The 20,610-nt window shown below is 66.0% G+C and overlaps 10 protein-coding genes across 10 annotated transcripts; 7 read left to right on the plus strand and 3 right to left on the minus strand.

The window, feature by feature from the left end:
* Window positions 1-310: 310 nt before the first annotated feature.
* On the plus strand, window positions 311-2,266 carry Q8F55_001507 (uncharacterized protein; the record flags this gene model as incomplete). The annotated part of the gene is made up of 6 exons (XM_069350125.1): window positions 311-418; window positions 510-640; window positions 679-1,329; window positions 1,362-1,926; window positions 1,967-2,055; window positions 2,089-2,266. 6 exons carry the CDS (start codon window positions 311-313, stop codon window positions 2,264-2,266), a joined length of 1,722 nt encoding a protein of 573 aa, XP_069213669.1.
* A 706-nt stretch (window positions 2,267-2,972) lies between these two features.
* TFC7_1 (C6 zinc cluster transcription factor-like protein) lies at window positions 2,973-3,569 on the plus strand (the record flags this gene model as incomplete). Its single annotated transcript, XM_069350126.1, has 3 exons — window positions 2,973-3,371; window positions 3,407-3,529; window positions 3,567-3,569. 3 exons carry the CDS (start codon window positions 2,973-2,975, stop codon window positions 3,567-3,569), a joined length of 525 nt encoding a protein of 174 aa, XP_069213670.1.
* Window positions 3,570-3,756: 187 nt separating this feature from the next.
* Window positions 3,757-5,322, minus strand: Q8F55_001509 (uncharacterized protein; the record flags this gene model as incomplete). Its single annotated transcript, XM_069350127.1, has 7 exons — window positions 3,757-3,974; window positions 4,010-4,382; window positions 4,447-4,674; window positions 4,709-4,839; window positions 4,901-5,042; window positions 5,085-5,196; window positions 5,231-5,322. The coding sequence occupies 7 exons, from the start codon at window positions 5,320-5,322 to the stop codon at window positions 3,757-3,759; spliced, it is 1,296 nt and encodes a 431-aa protein (XP_069213671.1).
* Window positions 5,323-5,894: 572 nt separating this feature from the next.
* Q8F55_001510 (uncharacterized protein) lies at window positions 5,895-7,388 on the minus strand (the record flags this gene model as incomplete). The annotated part of the gene is made up of 6 exons (XM_069350128.1): window positions 5,895-6,112; window positions 6,164-6,536; window positions 6,569-6,924; window positions 6,959-7,100; window positions 7,138-7,249; window positions 7,282-7,388. The coding sequence occupies 6 exons, from the start codon at window positions 7,386-7,388 to the stop codon at window positions 5,895-5,897; spliced, it is 1,308 nt and encodes a 435-aa protein (XP_069213672.1).
* An 849-nt stretch (window positions 7,389-8,237) lies between these two features.
* On the plus strand, window positions 8,238-9,372 carry MBF1 (multiprotein-bridging factor 1; the record flags this gene model as incomplete). Its single annotated transcript, XM_069350129.1, has 6 exons — window positions 8,238-8,240; window positions 8,348-8,426; window positions 8,754-8,816; window positions 8,863-8,935; window positions 9,031-9,136; window positions 9,238-9,372. The coding sequence occupies 6 exons, from the start codon at window positions 8,238-8,240 to the stop codon at window positions 9,370-9,372; spliced, it is 459 nt and encodes a 152-aa protein (XP_069213673.1).
* A 493-nt stretch (window positions 9,373-9,865) lies between these two features.
* MCA1_1 (Ca(2+)-dependent cysteine protease) lies at window positions 9,866-11,634 on the plus strand (the record flags this gene model as incomplete). Its single annotated transcript, XM_069350130.1, has 9 exons — window positions 9,866-9,957; window positions 10,050-10,321; window positions 10,383-10,469; window positions 10,514-10,769; window positions 10,805-10,917; window positions 10,964-11,183; window positions 11,234-11,393; window positions 11,439-11,556; window positions 11,603-11,634. 9 exons carry the CDS (start codon window positions 9,866-9,868, stop codon window positions 11,632-11,634), a joined length of 1,350 nt encoding a protein of 449 aa, XP_069213674.1.
* A 399-nt stretch (window positions 11,635-12,033) lies between these two features.
* MDM34 (ERMES complex subunit) lies at window positions 12,034-14,475 on the plus strand (the record flags this gene model as incomplete). Its single annotated transcript, XM_069350131.1, has 3 exons — window positions 12,034-12,123; window positions 12,158-12,220; window positions 12,256-14,475. The coding sequence occupies 3 exons, from the start codon at window positions 12,034-12,036 to the stop codon at window positions 14,473-14,475; spliced, it is 2,373 nt and encodes a 790-aa protein (XP_069213675.1).
* A 485-nt stretch (window positions 14,476-14,960) lies between these two features.
* On the plus strand, window positions 14,961-16,325 carry Q8F55_001514 (uncharacterized protein; the record flags this gene model as incomplete). The annotated part of the gene is made up of 1 exon (XM_069350132.1): window positions 14,961-16,325. The coding sequence occupies one exon, from the start codon at window positions 14,961-14,963 to the stop codon at window positions 16,323-16,325; it is 1,365 nt and encodes a 454-aa protein (XP_069213676.1).
* Window positions 16,326-18,134: 1,809 nt separating this feature from the next.
* Q8F55_001515 (uncharacterized protein) lies at window positions 18,135-19,055 on the minus strand (the record flags this gene model as incomplete). Its single annotated transcript, XM_069350133.1, has 2 exons — window positions 18,135-18,644; window positions 18,678-19,055. The coding sequence occupies 2 exons, from the start codon at window positions 19,053-19,055 to the stop codon at window positions 18,135-18,137; spliced, it is 888 nt and encodes a 295-aa protein (XP_069213677.1).
* A 405-nt stretch (window positions 19,056-19,460) lies between these two features.
* Q8F55_001516 (uncharacterized protein) lies at window positions 19,461-20,505 on the plus strand (the record flags this gene model as incomplete). The annotated part of the gene is made up of 2 exons (XM_069350134.1): window positions 19,461-19,663; window positions 19,812-20,505. The coding sequence occupies 2 exons, from the start codon at window positions 19,461-19,463 to the stop codon at window positions 20,503-20,505; spliced, it is 897 nt and encodes a 298-aa protein (XP_069213678.1).
* Window positions 20,506-20,610: the final 105 nt, after the last annotated feature.

The following is a 20,610-nucleotide window of genomic DNA, read 5'->3' on the forward strand; positions in this document are numbered from 1 at the left end:
TGGAGCAAAAGGCCAAGGTGCAAGTCGGCAGCCGGACAAGGTGGCACTGGCGGGCCTGCCGCGGCGGGCGGGCGGCTGCCAGACTCGTCGCCGAAGACTGTTAGCAGCACTTGGGAGTGCAATGTATGCAGCGGCAAGCACGACGCAGGCAACCAGACGCTGCTGCAGCAGCAGCAGCAGCTGCGTGCGACTCAGCCAGCCTTGATGCATGTCCCCTCGTAGTCACACTGCACTCTTCTCTCTGCAATGCGAGTCGAGCCGTCAGCCCAGCAGCCAGCAGCAGCGTCCGTGTCCGCGTCCCGCCCCGCCCATGCTCGCTACGCCCGCTCGCGCCGTCCCCGCCGCTGGTCCCGCCGTCGCTACTGCCGCAGACAAGCCGCCCAACGCCGTGACGTGCGACCAGTGCCGCGCGCGCAAGGTGGGTTGCAGTCGTGTGGCTTATCGGGCCGTTTCCACGCTTCGCTTCCCAGGGGCTCGTCTCCCCCAGGCCCGCCGCTCACACCCAACAGGTCCGATGCATCCCCGACCCCGACGCGCCGAGCAGCTCGGCGCACCCGCACGCCCAGTGCCGCAACTGCGCGCGCCGCGCAGAGCGATGCACGTACGAGTACACGCCGAAGAAGCCGGGCCGGCCACGGGCGTGAGTTTCGCCGCTTGGGCCCAGGAGCTGACGGCCAGCCCGATCCGGCGCAGCGTCGGAGGCGCCCACCCGCGCTGGGACGACGTCTCGACCTCCCCGCAGAGCCCCGACGTCTCGCTCTCCCCCGTGGCCATGTACGCTGACATGGGGGGCGTGGCTGCTGCCATGGAGCAGCAGCAGCCGGTCTACGCCGGCGGGTTTCCGATGCAGGCGCAGCTGAGCGTAGAGTACGGGTTCGGCCTGCCGCTGCTCGAGAATGGCGAGTACGCGCTCGCCGCGGTCCCTCCAATACCTGTCCCCCAAGCTCTTCCCGACCTGCCGCTCGCGGGGAGTGCGGCGGGGCCCGACGCTGACATTGGGCGGCTCGAGTCGTTCGCGAGCTGGGACGACATCAGCTTCTTCCTCGCGCTCCACATGAAGCACCAGCACGTCCTCGTCCCGCTTGTGCATAGGCCGAGCTTTGCGCAGGACGTGCTCCACCGCCGGGACGAGGGGGACGAGGCGTTCCGAGGGCTCATACTCAGCATGGTCGCGTACACCATCACGCAGTGCCCGCTCTCGTGGCTCGCCGGCCGGATGGACAAGGCGCGCCTCGAGGCGCTGCTCACGCGCTGCCAGCGGGGAAGCAGGCTCATCCAGATCCGGTACCAGACCCGGCCGAGCCTCGTCGTGCTGGCCAGCACCATCCTGTAAGTGTCCCGGCGCTCCCAGCTGACCCCAGCGACTGGGTCACGGCCCAGGCGGCGCCGACGCCCGAGCTCGGCGCCAACCTGCTCTCCGACGTGCGCAGGCTAGTCTACTCGCTCGGCCTGAACCGCGAGCTGCCGTCCGACGCGCTCTCTCCCCTCGACATAGAGCACTGCCGCCGGCTCTACTGGCAGGCCTACGCCATCGACAAGACCAACAGCCTCAACGGCCACCCGGTCCAGCTCTCCGACTTTGACGGCACCCCGCCGCTCCCGCTCGAAATAGACGACGAGTACCTCCCCGGCCTGGCGCAGCCGGCCGACAAGACGAGCTACCTCGCGGCCTTTGGCATCACCGCGCGCCTCTTCAAAGTGCTGGGCGGGTGCATCCAGCGGCACCGGGTGTGGCTGCACGACGCCGACGCGGGGCCGAGCGGCGTCCGCCTCGCGTCCTGGGTCGCAGAGCAGCGGCGCGAGGTTGAGGGCCTGTTGGCCGGCCTCCCGCCCACGCTGCAGCCGCGCTTTCAGCAGGGGAGCACGGCGTTCGCGACGCAGGCCGCGAACATCTACATCACGGCGCTGTGTGCCGAGCTGGCCTTGGTGGGTCGGGCGTCCGTGCTAGATGCTGACGGCTGCCCAGCTCGATCTCCGCGCAGAGGTCGTCCCGGGCCGCGACGACAAGAAGGAGCGGCACGACATCGCGGCCCGCACCCTCGCCCAGCTCGAGACGTAAGCATCCCACACTGCGCCGCTGACACACAGCATCCCGATCGAGTGCATCGCGTCCAATGGCGAGAGTTTGCGCGGCAAGGTGCTCCGCGTCGTCGTGAGCCTGCTGAGCGCGCCGGACGCCGAGGCGCCCAGGGGGCTGTGGGACTGGTGGGGCATGTACTCGCGCGTCGAGTTTGTGCAGCTCTTGCCGGGGGGTGGGGCGACGTAGCGTAGGGATGGACACTGAGAGGCGCTTGTACTACCACATCATGCAAATAGAGCTACGGAGTGCGGCGATGGTGACGAGATGCGGCCACCGGCGTGGTCACCGCACTCGGCCAAGTCCGAGGTGACTGCCCGCATTCCGGCCCGAAGATGCGTCACAATCTCGCCACGATTGACCCGCAGCAAGTCTGGCACGTTTGACACGTCTCGACACGTCCCACTCTCCCAAGAGCACTACATAGCTCGTCCCACCCCCTCCTCTAGCCTGTGCATCCCCCGTCCCAACGCCATGCTCGAAAACATCTACGTCGCGCGGCACGGCTACCGCGCCGACTTTGAGGACGTCAGCGTCCTCACCTCCGTCACGGGCATGTTCAAGGACCCTCCGGTGCGTCCCCCTCCCTTCCCAGCTGACGGTAGCTCGCCGCCAGCGGCCTCGTGCAGGCCGACGAGCTGGCCGCGTTCCTCGCCGAGCCTCCCGCGCCCCTGCCCACCCCGGACGCGCTCTTCTCCTCGCCCTTCCACCGGACGATGCAGACGATCCAGCCGCTCGCCCTCAGGCTCGGCCAGGACGTCAGCTGCGAGCTCGGCGCGATGGAGTGGTGAGAGCTCCCCCTGGCGGCGCTGACAAAAGGTTCTCCCCAGCGGCGCCGGGCACCGGCCTCCTCCCGCGCCCCGGAGCCGCCTCGACCCTCCAGCCGCACTTTGAGATGCAGCTGGCAGAGTACGCGCCGACCTACTTCCCCAACCGGCGGGGCGAGACGGTGCCCGAGCTCGCGGCGCGCATCGACGGCTTCGTGCGCGCGTTCGTCCGCCGCGTCGAGGCTGAGAGGCCCGACGTGCGCACCCTCCTCATCGTGAGCCACGCCGCGTGCGTCGTGCAGATCGGGCGCGCCCTCGTCGGCGACTACGCGCTCGACTTCCCCGCCGCGACCGCCAGCCTCAGCCTGTACCGCCGCAAGGGGCTCGGCAGCCTCTCGGCCGCCCGCGCGCACGGGCATGTCGACGGCGCGCTGTTCGGCACCGGCAAGCCCGTGCTCGGCGACTGGGACGCTGTGATCCTCAACTCGGTCGACCACCTCTCTGGCGGGGTACAGCACTCGTGGGGCGTGAGTCTGGCAAGCACTGGCCCCGCTGACGCCAGTTTGCAAACCTCGACCTGTTGCCCAACGGCGACGTCGTGTTCGATAAGGGCGACGGCAGGGAGTTTGTCGAGGCCGACCTGCTCCCCGTTGGGCTGGCCAAGGAGTTTGAGATTTATGCCAACGTAAGAGGGGTGGTGGGGACCTTGCTGACGTGCGCAGTAGACTAGACACACACCATGGACATTGTTCTTGCAGCGCGACATTGTTCTTGCAGCGCGCCCGTGCGAGACGGGCGACCGCCTCGAGCCCAGCTGACTCGGCATGACATCTGCATGTCCATTCACTTTGAACTAACTTCCAACCTGACCCATCAACCCCAGGGCACTCTTAACCACCATGCCCGACGTCACTAGTTGCGCCACGCAGCCAGGTCGGGGTGCTCCAAGCACCTCACGCCGTCGGAGCGCACGGCGGCCTGGCCACAGTCCTCCCTGGGCACGCCGTCGTCCGTCGGCATGATGTCGCGCTCAAAGATGCCGAGCGGGAGCTCCATCGTGACACAGGCATTCGGCACGTCAACAACAGCGCCGACATGCGACTCGACCGGCGCGGCCGACATGAGCAGGTCTGTGCGTCAGCCTAGTCCCCCCAGTGCCACCCACAGGCCTGCTCGCGCGTGTAGCCCAGCCGGTGGAGATAGTCCATGCAGTTGAGCGCTGCCTGCTTGTACGCGACGGTCGCGTCCATAAAGTGCTGCGTGCCGTCGCCGTTGACCTCGACGCTGATCCCCTCGAAGATGATGCGCTCGTGGTACTTTGGATCGATGGGGCTCGGCATGAAGATGGGCTGCTTGAGGCCGAGCTTGGCGACGCCACCGGCGATAACGCGACACTTGAGCGTGATGATGCCCGCCATCTCGATGGCGCCGCAGAAGCTGAGCTCGCCGTCCCCCTGGCTGAAGTGCAGGTCCCCCAGCGCGAGGTTGGCCCCCTTGACATACACGGGGAAGTAGCAGCGCGACCCGCGCGACAGGTTCTAGGGGCCTCAGCAGCGCGCTCCACCCCTCACAGCGGCTCATCAGCCTCCACCCCGCACCCACCTTGATATCGACGTTGCCCCCGTGCTCGCGCGCGGGGATGGTGCGCGCGCCCTCGGCGTAGATCCTGTCCCGCACCGTCTTCGGCACGTCCTGCCCGACGTAGGCGCCTTTAACGCCGGGGAGCAGGGCGACCTCGGGCACGACCCCCTCGTTCGCCTCGAACAGGGCGCGCTCGCGCCTGTTCCACGTCTCCAGCAGCTCGTGGGACGGCGCCGTGCCGATCAGGCCCTGGTGTGAGCATGCCTACGGGGCATCGACCCACGGGGTGCGGGATTCCGGCAAAGCGCACGCCCGGGACGTGGCGCGACGTCGCGTAGATGCCCTCAAAGTCCCAGATGGCCTTGGCTGCGCGGCTGTCAAACTCGCACGCGAAGAGCCCGCCGCCGTTCTCCTCTGTGCCGGTCAGTCGAGGCGGCGAGCGAGCGAGCGAGCCAGCCAGCCAGCCGGCACATACTCTCAAAGATGCCGGTGTAGCCCCACTGCATCTGGGGAAAGGGGGCCACGTCGAGGATGTCGACGACGAGCACGTCGCCCGGCTCGGCGGCCTCGACCCCGATCGGGCCCGAGAGGTTGTGGCACCCCGACAGGTCGATGTGCTGTCCGTCAGCGCGACCTGTGCCGTGACCGACACCGCCCACCTGCAGGTCGTCGGCGTCGTCGCTGTTCACGATCTGGCCCCCAGTCCACTCGTGGCACTGGACGTGGAAGACCTCGCCCTGCTTGACGGTCGCGTAGGGGGGTATGTCGGGGCTGGATGTCAGCGTCGTGGCGATGCTCCACCCACTGCCAGCGGTTGGTGATGCCCTGCTGCTGGTTGGCGGGCTTGAACGGGTCGATGGAGACGACGGTGCGGTACTCCTTCTGCTGGGTGGGCATTGTCGGGGCGCAGGTTCGGGGGGGCTTGGTGAGGGCTGGGCGGGTGTGAGGGCAGCTTGGGGCTGGTGTGAGTGGCGAGTTGGGCCAGTGAGCTCTGTACCATTTCCCGGGTCACTACCCCCTTTATGCACTCCCAGGCTGCATTGAGCTGGAGCTGGACCATAGGAGCCGCCGAGGTCCATGGTCATGTGAGACCTCGTCCCCATGGACATCGTCCCCACCGCTTCAGAGACGGCGGCATGCTCGACTTGGTCCCGACTTGAGACACGATGACATCGAGGTGGCCGACGTCGGCTATCACTTCCCGGTTACACGGCCCCGTTCTGCCCTCTGGGCCTGAAATTGGACCTTATCAGTGAGAGCCTGGATGCCGTTTGAAACAGGTTCTTGGCCTCGATGCTCAGCGCAGCGAGATTCACACCCTACACATCATGTGATGGCAGTGTGCTGGACGACCGGGGAAAGCCGATAGCCAAGCCGAGGCCGACACCGACACCGACGAACGCGCCCCAGCGGCTCGGTCGGAGAGATATGTTTGCATGTTCACGATACTGGTTCACACCCCACGCCCTCTACCTGCGCCACGGCGCCAGCTCGGGATGCGGCAGCCCGGTGGCCCCGTCGGACCGGATCGCGGCCTGCCCCAGCTCGCGCTTCTCGACCCCGTCGTCGCCGGGCGTGATGTCGCGGTCAAAGATGCCGAGGGGCAGCTCCATCGTGACGACCGAGTTGGGGACGACGACGACGGCGCCGACGTGCGACTCGATCGGCGCGGCCGAGAGCAGGAGGTCTGGGCTAGTCAGCGGAGCCCCTGTGGCAGGGGAGGAAGCCTTTCACTCACACGCCTGCTCGCGCGTGTAGCCGAGCCGCGTGAGGTAATCCATGCAGTTGAGCGCGGCCTGCTTGTACGCCACCGTCGTGTCGAGGTAGTGCTGCGTCCCGTCGCCGTTCACCTCGACACTGATCCCCTCGAAGATAAGCCGGTCCTGGTACTTTGGGTCGACGGGGCTCGGCATGAAAATCGGCTGCTTGAGCCCGATCTTCTCCATCCCTCCCTTGATCACGCGGCACTTGAGCGTCACGACGCCCGCCATCTCGACCGCGCCGCAGAAGCTCAGCTCGCCGTCGCCCTGGCTGAAGTGCAGGTCGCCGAGGGTGAGGTTGCCGCCCTTGACCCACACGGGGAAGTAGGCCGTTGACCCGCGGCTCAGGTTCTGGGGTCAGCCACGCCGCCACACAAACCCACCTTGATGTCGACGTTGCCCCCGTTCTCGCGCCCGGGGATCGTGCGCGCGCCCTCGGCGTACACGCGCTCCCGGGTGGCCTGGTCCATCTCCTGGCCGACGTATGCGCCCCGCACCTCGGGCAGCATGGCCACCTGGGGCACGGCGTCGCTGTGCGCGGCGAGGAGGCCCGCCTCGCGCGCGTTCCACGTCTCGAGGAGCTCCTGCGACGGCGCGGTGCCGATCACGCCGGGGTGCGGGATGCCGGCGAAGCGCACGCCCCGGATGTGGCGCGAGGTCGCGTACACGCCTTCAAAGTCCCAGATCGCCTTGGCGGCCCGGCTCTGGAACTCGTTGGCGAAGAGCCCCCCGTTCTCCTCTGCCTCGTCAGCTGCATCGCGGGCGCGACCCACTCTCAAAGATGCCGGTGTAGCCCCACTGCATGTCGGGGAAGGGCGCAACGTCGAGGATGTCGACGACGAGCACGTCGCCCGGCTCGGCGCCCTCGACGCCGACAGGCCCAGAGAGGTTGTGGCAGCCCGAGAGCTCAATGTTCTGGCGTTAGTGGCGCCGCGGGCTCGGCTCGACCCACCACAAGATCGTCGGCGTCGTCGCTGTTGACAATCTGCCCGCCAGTCCACTCGTGGCACTCGACCTTGAAGATCTCGCCCTGCGCGACCGTCGCGCACGCCGGGATGTCGGGGCTGGCGTCAGTGTTGTCGTAGCCCGGACCCACTGCCACCGGTTGACGATGCCCTTCTGCCCGAGCGCGGGCTTGAACGGGTCGATCGAGACGACGGTGCGGTGCTCCTTCTGCTGCTTCTTCTGCGGCGTGTTGGTCATTGTGTGAGATGTAGGTAGTTGGTGAGCGCCAATCGCCTCGCCCCAGCCTCCTTAAATATGTCGAGCCACTCCCCCGGCTATCGCGCCAACTTTGCTCAGAGTCAGTGTCCTCCCCATCGTCGGAGAGCAATTCGCCGAGTCGAGCAAGACGCCGAACCACAACACGACCGAGCCACTCAAACACCGCGCCAAGGCCCACCGGCGCAGGCCACCATCGCCCTCCGAAGCGTCGGTGCGACGTCGCACCGCCGTTCCGGACCACTGGCTGCGTAGGCCAGCAGGGTTGAAGGCCGATGTTGAATGCCGATTTCGAAGGGCCCCAGCCTCGGCAAGGGCCTCGTCGACGAGATTCATGTCTAGGCAGCAATTACCGAGGCGGGGGAGAGCCGCAATCCGCCTGATTGTCCCGACTTGAGCAAGGCGCGTCGGGGGACTCGTAGGCGAGCGCTTTGCCGACTGCGAGCTCCGAGTCTGCGATGCGGCGACGACAAGAGTCGTGGAGACGACGATGAACAGGACAGGCCGGTCAAACGCCCTGAGGGTGGAGGCCATTCTCCCCACGTGACTTTGCTCCCGCTGTCCTCCTTTTTACTCCCGCGCTTCCTCGCTTACCTAATCCGCGAGTCACGCCTGACTCCGCATCATCCGGCTCCGATCAGAAATCGCAACGCGCGAGGCGGAGCGAGTGACGAACAACGGCGAGCGACGACGGGCGACGAGGGCCACTTCCATCATCTTCCACAACGACAAAGACAACAACAACGACTCAACACTACAAGTACTGCGACTAGACAGTACTCTTCGTCAACTCTTCCTCTCACCCTCTTACTCTACACTTACACAACCACAATGGTGGGTCCTGCGCTTTTAGTGGAGCGAGCGAGCGTATCGCGTGCTGACTCGTGCGACTCGTCATTGCCTCGACTTGCTCTTCCCGCACTCCTCGCATACTCGAGCAGTCTGGTTGGGACGACAAGCCTCAGGTTATCGGCTTCGGCACCAAGCGTGCGACTGTCGCCAAGGGCTCGGCTCTCAACGGTGCGTGCGAGTCGCTGGTGGAGCGCCATTTGATGGGGGTGATGGAACTCGAGGTGGCGAGCGTTGGGAGCGGCGCGGGCTGCTAGAGGGAAGATGCCTCTAACGGAGACACCTTGTTTACTGCTGGACTATTGTCGGCGTGAGGGTGCGATCTGTCTTGATCGAGGGAGGGGCTTTGTCTACTCTCTGAGCGAGCTCAGCCCGAGTGATGCCCCTTGTCTTCCTTCCTCGCTCGCGCAACCCATTCCCTCCACCTTCGTCCGCCTGATCTCTCCTATCTGGCCACCCTCGTGTCCTTCCTTCCCGCAACGGAACTAACCCCCACAGCCGCCCAGCGCGCCGGCACCGTTGTCTCCTCGTCCGCCAAGGACCGCACCCAGACCAAGGGCCGTGAGTAGAGCTGCTGCGCGGACGTCTTCCCAAGCTCACTCCGCAGCCGCCGACTACCAGCGCCTCGGCAAGCTCGACGCCGACGACGCTCCCAGGCCCCCAGAGAAGGTTGACGTCTCGTGAGTCGTCGAGTGGGGTGTCTGGTTCGAGCCTCAACTGCGAACCGAACCAGACATCGTCGCTGCGATTTATGAACCCTATACTCACCTCCCAGCGTTGGCAAGGCCCTCGCGGCCGCTCGTATGGCCAAGAAGTCGGCCGACGGCAAGTCGATGACCCAGAAGGACCTCGCGACCCAGGTCAACGCCAAGCCCCAGGACGTGAGTGTCATAGGTGGGGATGACAGGTGTCCTGTTTCGCTTGGGGTAACCTGTCAATGTCCCACGCCTCGCGCGTTGCCCCGCCCCGCTCACACGCCCAGATTGCCGACCTCGAGTCTGGTCGCGCCCAGCCCAACCAGCAGCTCCTCGCCAAGCTCGAGCGTGTTGTTGGCGTCAAGCTCCGTGGTGCCGCCAACCAGATTGGCCAGCCCCTCCACGGCCCCAAGAAGAAGTAGATAGACTAGCGCGATGAGCGTGTAGAGGCGGCCTGTCTCTGAGCAGGCGGCTCGAGCGGGCGAGTGTCGGTGTGTCGTGTAGTGTGAGCGCGCGGGGTCGACCGAGCTGTCGTCGGCCAAGTGCCGCGGCTCTGTTGACGCCATGTGTACGCATCTATACCTATACTCGTCATTGCCCTCCTCCATTTTCTTTTTTGTTTTGATGTTCGTCCTGATGCATGAGAGAGATGAATGGCAGTGTCGATTGCGACAATGAAACCGCTGCGCAGGCTGTGCCAAGGCGGTGGTGGGGTCACGTGACATGGCAGCCGCCCACCTGCCCACCCACCCACGGTCCCCCTTTCCGCGTCTGAGACGTGACCGCGCGCCGACAGACTGACTGACTGACTGACGACGACGCCGACCGACGGCGGGACACAACTGACTAACATCTTCCACCTCCCACTCTCTCCTTCCTTCCTCATCCTTGTCCCCTCTACAACTCTCTCTCGACATGTGGAACAACGGCAACGGCGGATACAACCAGTACTCGAACAACCCCCCGCCCCCACCGGGCGGTGGCGGCTGGAACGCACCTCCCCCTGGGTACGTCGAGTCAGCACCGACCGACGACGTGTAGCGTGCCTCGCAGCGCTCGTCAAACAATGCCCGCCCGCAACCCCGCTAACACCTCCCAGCCAAGGCCACTACGACAACCGCGCGTTCCCCGGCCAGAGCGCGATGGGCGGCTTCCCCGGTGCCGGATACAACAACGCCCCGCCCCCTCCCCAGCAGCAGCAGTGGGGCGGCGGCGGCGGTGGTGGATGGGGTGCGCCGCCCGGCCCTCCCCCTCAGCAGCAGTGGGGCGCGCCGCCGGGCCCTCCCCCGCAGCAGCACTACGCGCCGCCGCCTGGCGGCCCCAGGCCGGGCGGATACAGCCAGTACCCTCCCCCTCCTGGCGGACCTCCCAGTGAGTCGACGACGACGACGACGTGGGAAAGGATGCAGACGTGCTGACACGTACCGCCCAGTGCGACCCCCGACCGGACAGCAGCACTACGGCCCTCAGTTCCAGGGACAGGGCGGCGCTCAGCAGCCGTTCTTCCAGTATTCGCAGTGTGAGTGCCGCCAGCTGGTGGCGAGGACGTGCTGACACAACCAGGTACCGGCAAGCGCAAGGCCCTTCTCATCGGTATCAACTACTTCAACCAGCAGGGCCAGCTGCGCGGGTGCATCAACGACGTGCAGAACGTCAAGCGCTTCTTGCAGTCGAGATACAACTACCGCGATGAGGACATGGTCATCCTCACCGACGACACGCGCAACCCGCGACAGATGCCCACCAAGCAGAACATGATCCAGGCGATGCACTGGCTCGTGCAGGGCGCCCAGCCCAACGACTCGCTCTTCTTCCACTAGTGAGTGGGGTGGCTTGGCGCGTGCTGACGAGAAGCTCCGGCCACGGTGGTCAGACTCAGGACCTCGACGGCGACGAGGACGACGGCAACGACGAGGTCGTCTACCCCGTCGACTTTAAGCAGGCTGGCCACATTGTGGACGATGAGAGTGAGTTCAGCGTGGTGGAAAGCCTTGTGTCGAGCTCACGCCCCAGTGCACGCTATCATGGTCCGCCCACTTCCCCCCGGATGCCGTCTCACGGCCATCTTCGACTCGTGCCACTCGGCCACTGCCCTCGACCTGCCGTACGTCTACTCGACCGAAGGCAAGATCAAGGAGCCCAACCTCCTTGCCGAGGCCGGCAAGGGCGTCCTTGGCGCCGGTATGAGCTACCTCAAGGGCGACATTGGTGGCATGCTTTCGGGCATCATGGGGTGAGTGTGGTGCTCGGCTCCACCTTGTGGATTCACGCTGACACTCGCAGCGCTGGCAAGTCGGTGATGGGCGGTAACTCTGGTGCCGCCGAGAAGACCAAGCAGACGCGTACTGCCCCCGGCGACGTTGTCATGTGGTCGGGATGCAAGGACTCGCAGACGTCGGCAGACACGCAGGAGGCCGGCCAGGCTACTGGCGCCATGTCTTATGTGGGTGCTACCATCCGTGAGGCGAGCGAGCACTGACACAACCAGGCGTTCATCGCTGCGCTCTCCAAGAACCCTCAGCAGTCGTACCTGCAGCTTCTTCGCTCGATCCGCGAAGAGCTGGCCGGCAAGTACCAGCAGAAGCCGCAGCTGTCGTCCTCGCACCGTGAGTGTAGTGTTTCAGCTCTCTTTGCGTTGCTGACGGCCCCCAGCCATGGACGTCAATCTCTTGTTCATCTGCTAGAGCGCCGTCTTTGGCTCTGGGAGTGGTGTTATTGTACAATTGTCACGTTATGCAGACACGATGGGATGTGGAGTCACCAGCGAGGTGCAATCCTAATGGGATTGTAATTGGAATAGAAATTGGACCAAGTCGGGTGTCGTCGGGTGTAAATCGGACCTAATTGATTGGATTTTTGCCACCAAACAAGCCACCCACTGTGGGAGCGACGACTGTCCGTCTTCACTGTTCCGAGTCCTCTGCTCGACGCGTTATCTCCATCACTCCCGCCCATTCTCTCTCATTGACGCGACGCTCGACACTCTCGACGACCATGCCCATCTAGACATCGACCAGGATACGTGTATACCCCACCCAAAACCCCCCTGTATCCCCACTGCACTGTAGCACCACCTAATCAACATGTCCTTCCTCTTCCCGTCGTGGGCCACGGCCTTCTCGGAAGGCTTCTACGACGACGCAAAAGCAATGCTCGAGACGGCCTTGAACAAGGTGGGTGAATGAGTCGTGCAGCACTGACGTGCAGGGAAACAAGCCGCCCGTCATCCAAGGCCGCATCGAGGTAGTCGACCTCAACATGGGCAAGGAGGTAGGCTGCGCCGCCTGTTCACAGCTGACCCCCAGCCCCCAACACTCACGCTTCTCGAGATCGGTGACCTCTCGCTCGACCGCTTCCGTGGAATCCTGCGGCTAGGATACCAGGGCGACGCTTGGATCGAGGTGCGCTGCCGCGTGCAGGCCAACCCGCTATCGCACAACCCCAACCTCCTCCCATCGTCCACCCTGCCCATCTCGACGCCCCTGCTCGCCTCGCAGCCCCTCCTCGTGCCCATGACGCTGCGGCTCTCAAAGCTGCACCTGCGTGCGATCCTCATCCTCGTGGTGTCGGCGTCAAAGGGCATCACGCTCGTGTTCAAAAATGACCCCCTGCAAAACGTCGACGTCAGCAGCACATTCGACAGCGTCGAAGTGATTCGTGGTTACCTCCAGCAGGAGATCGAGGGCCAACTGCGCGAAATGTTCCGCGAGGACCTGCCCGGCATTATCCACCGCCTCTCCCAGCGCTGGTTCACCGACTCGAAGACGGCGGGGCACGTCGAGACGCCGTACCGCGAGCCCGAGGCGGCCAACACGAGCTACGACGACGAGCAGATGGACGAGTATGACCCCACGTCGGCGGGGACGGATGTGTTTGGGGCCCACTCGCCCCCGACAACCAACTCGACACCAAGACGGCGCGCGCTGCACCGAGCCACTAGCATGAAGGAGCGTGCGGCGGCGAGCTCGTCGGGCCTGTCCGAGTCGCCGACGTCGTACACCGTCTTCCCGGACATCGAGAACTACGACCCGACGTACGGGCTGCGGCCTGAGGGGCTGCCAACGCACTCGGGATACGAGGCATTCGGGAGGCTGTGGGAGAAGGCACGGAGCGGCGGCGGACGGGGCCTCGGCAGCCTCATGGACGGCGGAGGACCACTGGAATCGTACCGCGGAGGTGACGAGGAGGCGGTTGAGGAAGAGTCGGAGACGGACGAGTACGACGGAGGGGATGTCGACGACGAGGAGGGGCGGCCGTTCGACATGTCGGCGGATATGGACGACCACAGCGGGTTCCATGGCCACCATCACCTGAACGGGCACTCGACGCCACCACGACACGGCCACGCGACGCCACCGCGAGTCATGTCGCCGACCGAGTGGGAGTCGTTCCCAGCAATCGGAGGCGGATACATTACCCGCCCGCGCGTGTACCATGCCCAGTCGCAAATCCGCGCGCCGTCCGAAGCGGGGGGAGCGATGCCCAGCCCTGCGGGCACGGCGGGGACAGCGACAGGCGGGTCGGTCACCGCGCGCGCGAGCTCGATCGGCGGCGCCTCGACAATAGGCAGCCTGCGTGGCCGGGCGGCGCAGTCGACGGTCGGGTTGATGGGCTACCATGGCTCGAGCGGGCCGGTGCTCGGTCCGAGTCTGCGGCGCACTGCGACTTCACACTCGGATCTGCTTGGCTCGCGCTCGCGTGCCGACTCGCTCGCAACGTTTGCCCTGCAGCACTCGCATGCGCTCGCTCACGGCGCCTCTGGCCCTGCGGTGCCTCCGTCCCCGATGCGTAGCCAGTCGGCTCGCGGGCACGTACGGAGGCCCCAGAGTCCCGGCGGCCGCGCGAGTACGCATGTGTCGCGGGCGAGCTGGGACCCAGCGCGCGGAGGTACAGAGCGCGCGCTTTCTCCGCCACCACGCGCCCCCCTACCGCGCCCCGTGTCGATGGACGCCGGTGCGCGATTGCGCTCCGCCACGGACCCCATGCCACCGCAGATCATCCGGCACCCGCCGCGCGAGCGCGCGCCGTCGATTGGGACGGTCGCGTCGCGCGCCGGGCTCGGGGCAATCACGCTGCCGCTCAACAACTCGGTGTCGCAGCTCGCGACGCTGAGCCTGTCGGCCAACACGCTGAGCCCGTACGCGCGCGCCCACGAGCACATTGCCGTGCGCAGCTTCCCGCACCTGGGGCGTGGTGCGCCGGGCGCCGCGCCGTCCGGCCCCGCGACCGCTGCGGCGATCGAGGCGGGCAACGTCAAGGCGCGGCGCAAGCGCATCTTCCGCGTCGGCTCGTCCAAGCCGGCCAGCCGGGAGCCGAGCCTCTCGCCCGAGGTCGACGAGCGCACGCCGTCGCTCGACTGGGACGAGGAGACGCGGCATGCGAGCTCGTCGAGCGAGAGCGTGAGCCGGGCTGCGTGGCGCGCGTCCCACGGCGTGCATAGCGTTCATAGCGCGCCGAGCACGCGGCCCGGCGTGGGGCGCGCGAGCTCGCGGGGGTCGTACGGGTTCCCCAAGATCCCGGAGTAGGGGCTTGACCACTCATTGAATCGGCGTATGGGCACATCACTTCTCACTACACATTTCATTGTATCCTGCATCATTATCCATTGCTACTCTATATTGGCCCATGCATGCGTTCGTGTGGCGCGGGGGTGCGGCGGGTGCGGTCAGGTTTGGCGCGTTTGATGCCTGCTTGTCATCGTTCTTCTCCGCCTCGGCATTCACCTGCCTCCCACGAACCCTCGTCCCAACACATGCATCATCCATCGTCCCCCCCGCACCACCTTACGCACCCCGCATGCAGTCAGCCCCGCGCCGAGCCAAGCCCCGCCCGACCTCCTCGCCGCGCGACTCGCCCGCCGTCGTGGTAGCATCTCCGGCTATCTCAGGTCGTCGGGCGTCTCCGAACCCCGCACCGGGCCGAACCCCGGGTACGTAGCCCACTCCGACTACATCAGCCCGCCGACGACGAGCCCACTCGCTCACTACTGCACACTCTCACTCTCACCACCATGGCAGCCGAGACCCGCCAGCTAGCGGCCTGGGCCGCAAAGCTCACGTACGCCGACCTCCCGCGCGCGACGGTCGAGGCGACCAAGCGCCTGTTCGCCGACTGGGTGTTCTGCGCGCACGCCGGCGCGTCGTACCGCGTCATCTCGGCCATGGAGGCGATGGCGTCCGACGTCGGCGGCGACGCCAAGGGGCCAGCCTCGACCTTCTCGGGCGGCCCGCGCGCGCCGTACTGGGCAGCCTACCTCAACGCCGGGGCCGGGCACGTCGTCGAGCAGGACGACCTGCACAACGCGAGCGTCGTGCACCCCGCGACTGTCGTGTTCCCCGCCGCGTGGGCCGTCGCGCAGGCCAAGGGCAAGTCGGCAAAGGACTTCATCACGGCCAGCGTCGTGGGGTACGAGGTCGCGTGCCGCGCCGGCATCCTCCTCGGCAGGGAGCACTACCGCGTCTGGCACGTAACCAGCACGGCGGGCACGCTCGGCGCCGCGGCGGCGGCCAGCTCGCTCCTCGGGCTCGATACCGACGGCGTGCTCAACGCACTAGGGTCGGCAGGCACCCAGACGGCTGGGCTGTGGGAGTTCCTCGCGACGGCCGCCGACTCAAAGCAGGTGCACTGCGCGCACGCGGCCGGCACGGGCGTGCAGAGCGCTTTCTTGGCCGCCCACGGCGTGACGGGCAGCCACAATGTGCTCCTCGGCAAGCAGGGCATGTTCGCCGGCATGGTGCCCGGCGTCGACCTCTCCTCTGCCGACCCCTCCCGCCTCCTCCCCGTCCCAGGGCGGTTCCAGATCGACGACAGCAGCTTCAAGTTCCACGCGTCGTGCCGGCACACGCACCCGAGCGCCGACGGCCTCCTGGCCATCATGGAGGCGCACAACCTCGCGGCGGGGGACATTGCCCGCGTCGACTGCCACGTGCACCAGGAGGCGCTGAACGTCCTCGGGCCGGCCGAGGCCGCGGCCTCGGTGCACCAGAGCAAGTTCTCCATGGGCTTCGTGCTCGGCGTGCTCGCCAACGGGCGCTCGGCCCAGCTCGCGGACTTCAGCGACGCGCGCCTCTCGGATCCAGAGGTGCGCGCCTTCCAGAAAAAGGTGCACATGCACCTCGATAGGACGGTCGACGCGGCGTTCCCGGCAAAGTGGACCGCCAGGGTGGTGGTCACGACGACGGACGGGCGCGTGATCGAGGAGGACGTGCAAACGCCCAAGGGGGACCCCGGGAACTCGCTCAGCGACGACGAGTTCCTCGGCAAGTGGCGCCGCCTCATCGACTATGCCGGCCGCGGCGAGCGCGTCGACGTTGACCAGCTGGCCAGAGAGCTGCTCGCGCTCGAGGAGAGGGAGGACATGGACGGGCTGTTGTAGGCATGCAGCTGTTGGCAGTGCCACGCGGGGGTCTGCGCGCGGCGCCATTCCAACGCGATTCATTGGGTCTAAAGGGGTGTTCGGCTCAGCGGCGTGGGGAAAGAAGAGGGAGGAGCTGATGAGAAGGGTCTATGAGGAGTGGGGGTCGGGCGACTGGGGTCTGGGCGAGTGGGGAGGGAGCAGGTGGAAGGCATGCCTTGGCTGGGGGCATGCAGAACACGCAGACGCAGTGGCCGGGGCAGTGTGGTCAAGGGAGGGGTCCCGGGGCTTGGGCCGTGTCTCCAGATGGATCCAGCCCATCTCCTGGGCTCCGGGGACACCAGACTGCTCCGGGACCCAGAGACTGTCGCCCAAGTCGAAGAAACCTCGCCCCAAAGGTGGCGGACGTCGACCAGAGCCTGTCCGCCGCCGAGCTCGACCATGTGCTGGACCACGGCGTCGAAGATGGCTGCGGCCATGCTGTCGGCAGAGGACCCGGAGAGGCGGAGCGACGCTCCCGGGCAAGGCGGCCGATGGCATCCAGTGACGTTCTCTTTGTCTTTGTGCGAGCAACTGCTCCGCGCTTCCTGGAGACGGCGACCGCGGTGATCCCACTGTCCTGCGACAGTGTCCGTGTCCGCCTCGTCGCCAAGGGGGCCAGCCAGCCTGTTGTGGGGGGCGCAAAAGTCGGAAACGTACTGGAGTCACCCTCGCGATGGGGATGGGCACTCGCGAGCTCCGGACCGCCGATTTGGACCCTCTCCGGGAAGCCTTGGCCCACTCGGCTGGCTCGGGTCCAACCTTTCGTGCATAGTCGAGGCAGAGAATGTAGGGGTCCGGGTAACTGGCGGAGGAAGGGTCGTGCTCGTTGCGCGTTCGCATCGTCAGCTCCGACAGGGCAGTGCGGATACTTAACGTCGTGGAGTGTGGGTGGGCTGCGACGCGGTTCCATGGTGCTCGATGCGCTCCGAGACATGAGTCGTTGCTGACTGAAGGGGCATTCCGTGGCACTGTGGGATTTTGCTGGGCGGGACTGCTCCCTTTGTTGGAGGAGCCGTTCCCACTGTCTCCAGTGTTGGCGGAGATGTTCCCATTGTGTTGGAGGAGGCGCGCCGACGGTTGGACGAACACGAGGCGGGCGTGTAACTCGGCTTCCACTCCGCCACAATGGCCTCGATCTGGCTGTGTCGGCCATGGAAGCGCCTGGAGTCGGTGGCAGCAGAGAACGGTGTGGTAGAGAATCTGGGTCGTTGTGAAGAGTGAAGAGCGAGAGTCACAGAAGTTGTGGACTGAATGACGAGTTGGGGGACTAGAAAGCAAGACTCACTGAACGCGGGCTGAAATACTGGCACGAGTCATCACGCGCACGCACCAGCCAGAGAACAAACTGTGCCAAAGGACGATGGGCGTGTGCTATGCTCCAGCGCCGACGTGTGTGCCATCGTGCACCCCAACTGGGCTCTCGGCGGTGCGAGGGGGCCGCCAGGCGGGCGCGCGGCAAGGAGTGACACCGACCTCGTGTGTGCCACACTCCTCGTGTCGACTGCGCGGATCACGCCCGCCACACACAACACACGCACACGCCACCTTTACGGTAAATGCGTGGGGGAGGAAACTGGTGCTGCTGTGCTGTCAGGGCGAGGCGTTCACATTCAGCGTTCAACCGCGGTGAACCCAGCGGCCGAAACGCATACTCGATAGGTATGTACAGCGCTTCATACGAGCTTCAAAGGAGAGTGCGACTGGTATCATTGGCGAGGGTATCGAGGAGCATTGCCCAGTCTAGATGGGATCATGGACGACCCCGCCATCTCGGAGAGCGCAGCCCTCCTACGTGTTTGTGACGGGCATGGCGGTGGCCGGCACGGCACGGGTCGCGACCTTGAACTTGTCCGCAATTTCCCCAACCTCCCTCTTACGCCGCTCCATCTCCCCCAACCTCCCCTCCAACTCAGTCTCAACCTTCATCAGCTCCCCCGTACGCTCCTGGAGCTTGGTAGAGCGCGAATCCAACGCAACGCGGCGGAGGTGGAGGTCCTCGTTCCCCGCGCGCACCGAGTCGGCGCGCAGGCCCAGCGCTTCGCGATACCCCGGCTCCGGCTCCTCTCCGCTAACCAGAGCGTCGATGAGCTCGCCTTGCGCGGTGACGAGGTCGGCCTGAGACCCGAGGAGGACATCGCTGACGAACACGAGCGCCTTGTACGCCGCCAGGAGGCGGCCTGCCTCCTGCTCGAGGGCCTCGTGCTCGGCCCGAGCAGCGCTCACGTCGTTGAGGAGCGCCACCCCGTCCCGGGTGTAGAGCTCGAGCGTTTCCGTGTCTCTCTGGACGAGGCGCGCGATCTAGAGTCAGCCTGCAGAGGGTTACGCGCTCACAGGCTTGTACGCCGCCATCATGATGCTCTGCAGCTGCCCGGCGTCGAAAGTCGCCTTCGCGGTACCCGCTGCAATCGGCCCGAGGCAGGCCTCCAAAGGCTGCACGACCCACGCGTTCCGCCCCACGGCCGCCTGCCTCCCCAACGACTTGATCGCCTCGGCCAGCGCGGCGGGCGTGACCTCCGGCCCGGCGGTGAGGATGTGCTCTACCCGCGCGACGACGTTGCTGATATGGGCTAGGTCGGCTGCTGAAGCTTCGCGGAGGAGGCACTCGCAGGCCTCTAGTTTTTCCAGGTAGGTCTTGAGCTCGGCGAGCCGGGCGGGGTACTCTACCGCGGTGGGGGGATTTGCGTTCATGGAAGGCTCCTCAATGGCCATGCCATGGTGCACCGCGCCGCTTGTATCCAAAACACCTGCCACAGTGACGAGGACTTACTGCGTTTGAGTGGGCAAATGGCTCTACTTTTACACACGTCCGCCACACGGCCGCCAAGTGCCACTGCCCTCGTATCGATGCATGTAGGGATTCCTCCTGGCCACGCCTGTACCTGCATGCTGCAGCTGCTGTGCTAACCCGCGAACCCGGCGCGTCTCGCGTGCAGCAACAGCCACAGTGCCTGCCTCTGCTGACGTCGCGTCGATTACGTTTTCAAAGTTCGGCCATTTGCGCCATTCGCCGGTCCAGCCGGTTATCTTGGGCCTTGGCACAGTGCCCCACACATCGACAGCACGACCATCTCATCTCCACATCTCTTCGCATCCTCCACTCTCCCATCGACCACCATGCCAGCCCTCACGACAGAAGAGTGCTACGCCCATGCCTCGCGCTTCAGCGGCCGCGTCGCGCTCATCACCGGCGCCGGCTCGGGCTTTGGCCGCGCCCTCGCCCTCAAGTTCACCGAGCTCGGAGCCAAGGTCATCCTCGGCGACGTTGACGCCAAGGGGCTGGCCGAGACGGTGCGCCTCGTCGAGGCGTCGGCCGGCAAGTGAGTGGGCCTCGGGCAAGATGGCTGGGCGTGCACGTCCACGGCGGCGTTCTGCCAGGTGGGGAGGGGCCCGTGCCGGCGGAGAGCGGGCCCGCCGCCTTGGACCCAGCCGCTGGCGACTGAGCTGGACAGGGACTGACGCGCACAGGGGCAAGGCCGTGTCGGGCAGGTGCGACGTCACGTCGTGGGACGACCAGAAGGCGCTGTTCGCGCTCGGTGCCAAGACGTTCGGCAACATCGACATCGTGCTCCCCAACGCCGGCGTGACCGAGCTCCACCCGTTCGACCCGTCGCAGCTCAACGGGCAGGAGGACGGGCCGACCCAGCCCAACCTCACGACGCTGAACATCGACCTCATCGGCGTGCTCTACACGACGCGCCTCGCGCTCTGGTACTTTGCGTACGCTGACAAGCGGGAGGACCCCGGGCTGCGCGCCATAGCGCTTACCGGCTCCATGTCGTCCTTCTACGGCTCGTACGGCGTCAACTACAGCGTGGCCAAGGCCGGCGTCATCGGCCTCATGAAGGGCCTAATTCCTACGTCTAACGCCCTCGGCATCCGCGTCAACACCGTCTGCCCCTACTTCTCTAAAACGGCCATCCTTGACGAGGGCTTTGTCCACCCCCACCCCGAGCTCGGGTTCGCCAAGATCGAGGACGTTGTCTCGGCCTTTGTCGCCTCCATCTCGGACACTAACCCCAAGAGCAACCTCTCGGCGTACCTCATCCCCGACCAGTGGGGCGTGTACAGGATGGACGCGCGCGGCGAGTACGTCGGCGCCGAGATGGCACGCAGGCCGAAGGGACAGAACCCCAAGCACAAGGTCCAGGGAAAGCTGTAGCGGGGTCATGGCCAAGGATGTACTGTGCATGAAGACAAAGGCTAACATCGTCTCATCGCACCCAGGCATCATCTCATCGCACTGCTGGTGCCCCCGCGCGGGCCC

The sequence above is a fragment of the Vanrija albida genome (genome assembly GCF_041260175.1).
Source record: "Vanrija albida strain AlHP1 chromosome Unknown contig_1, whole genome shotgun sequence".
NCBI lineage: Eukaryota > Fungi > Basidiomycota > Tremellomycetes > Trichosporonales > Trichosporonaceae > Vanrija > Vanrija albida.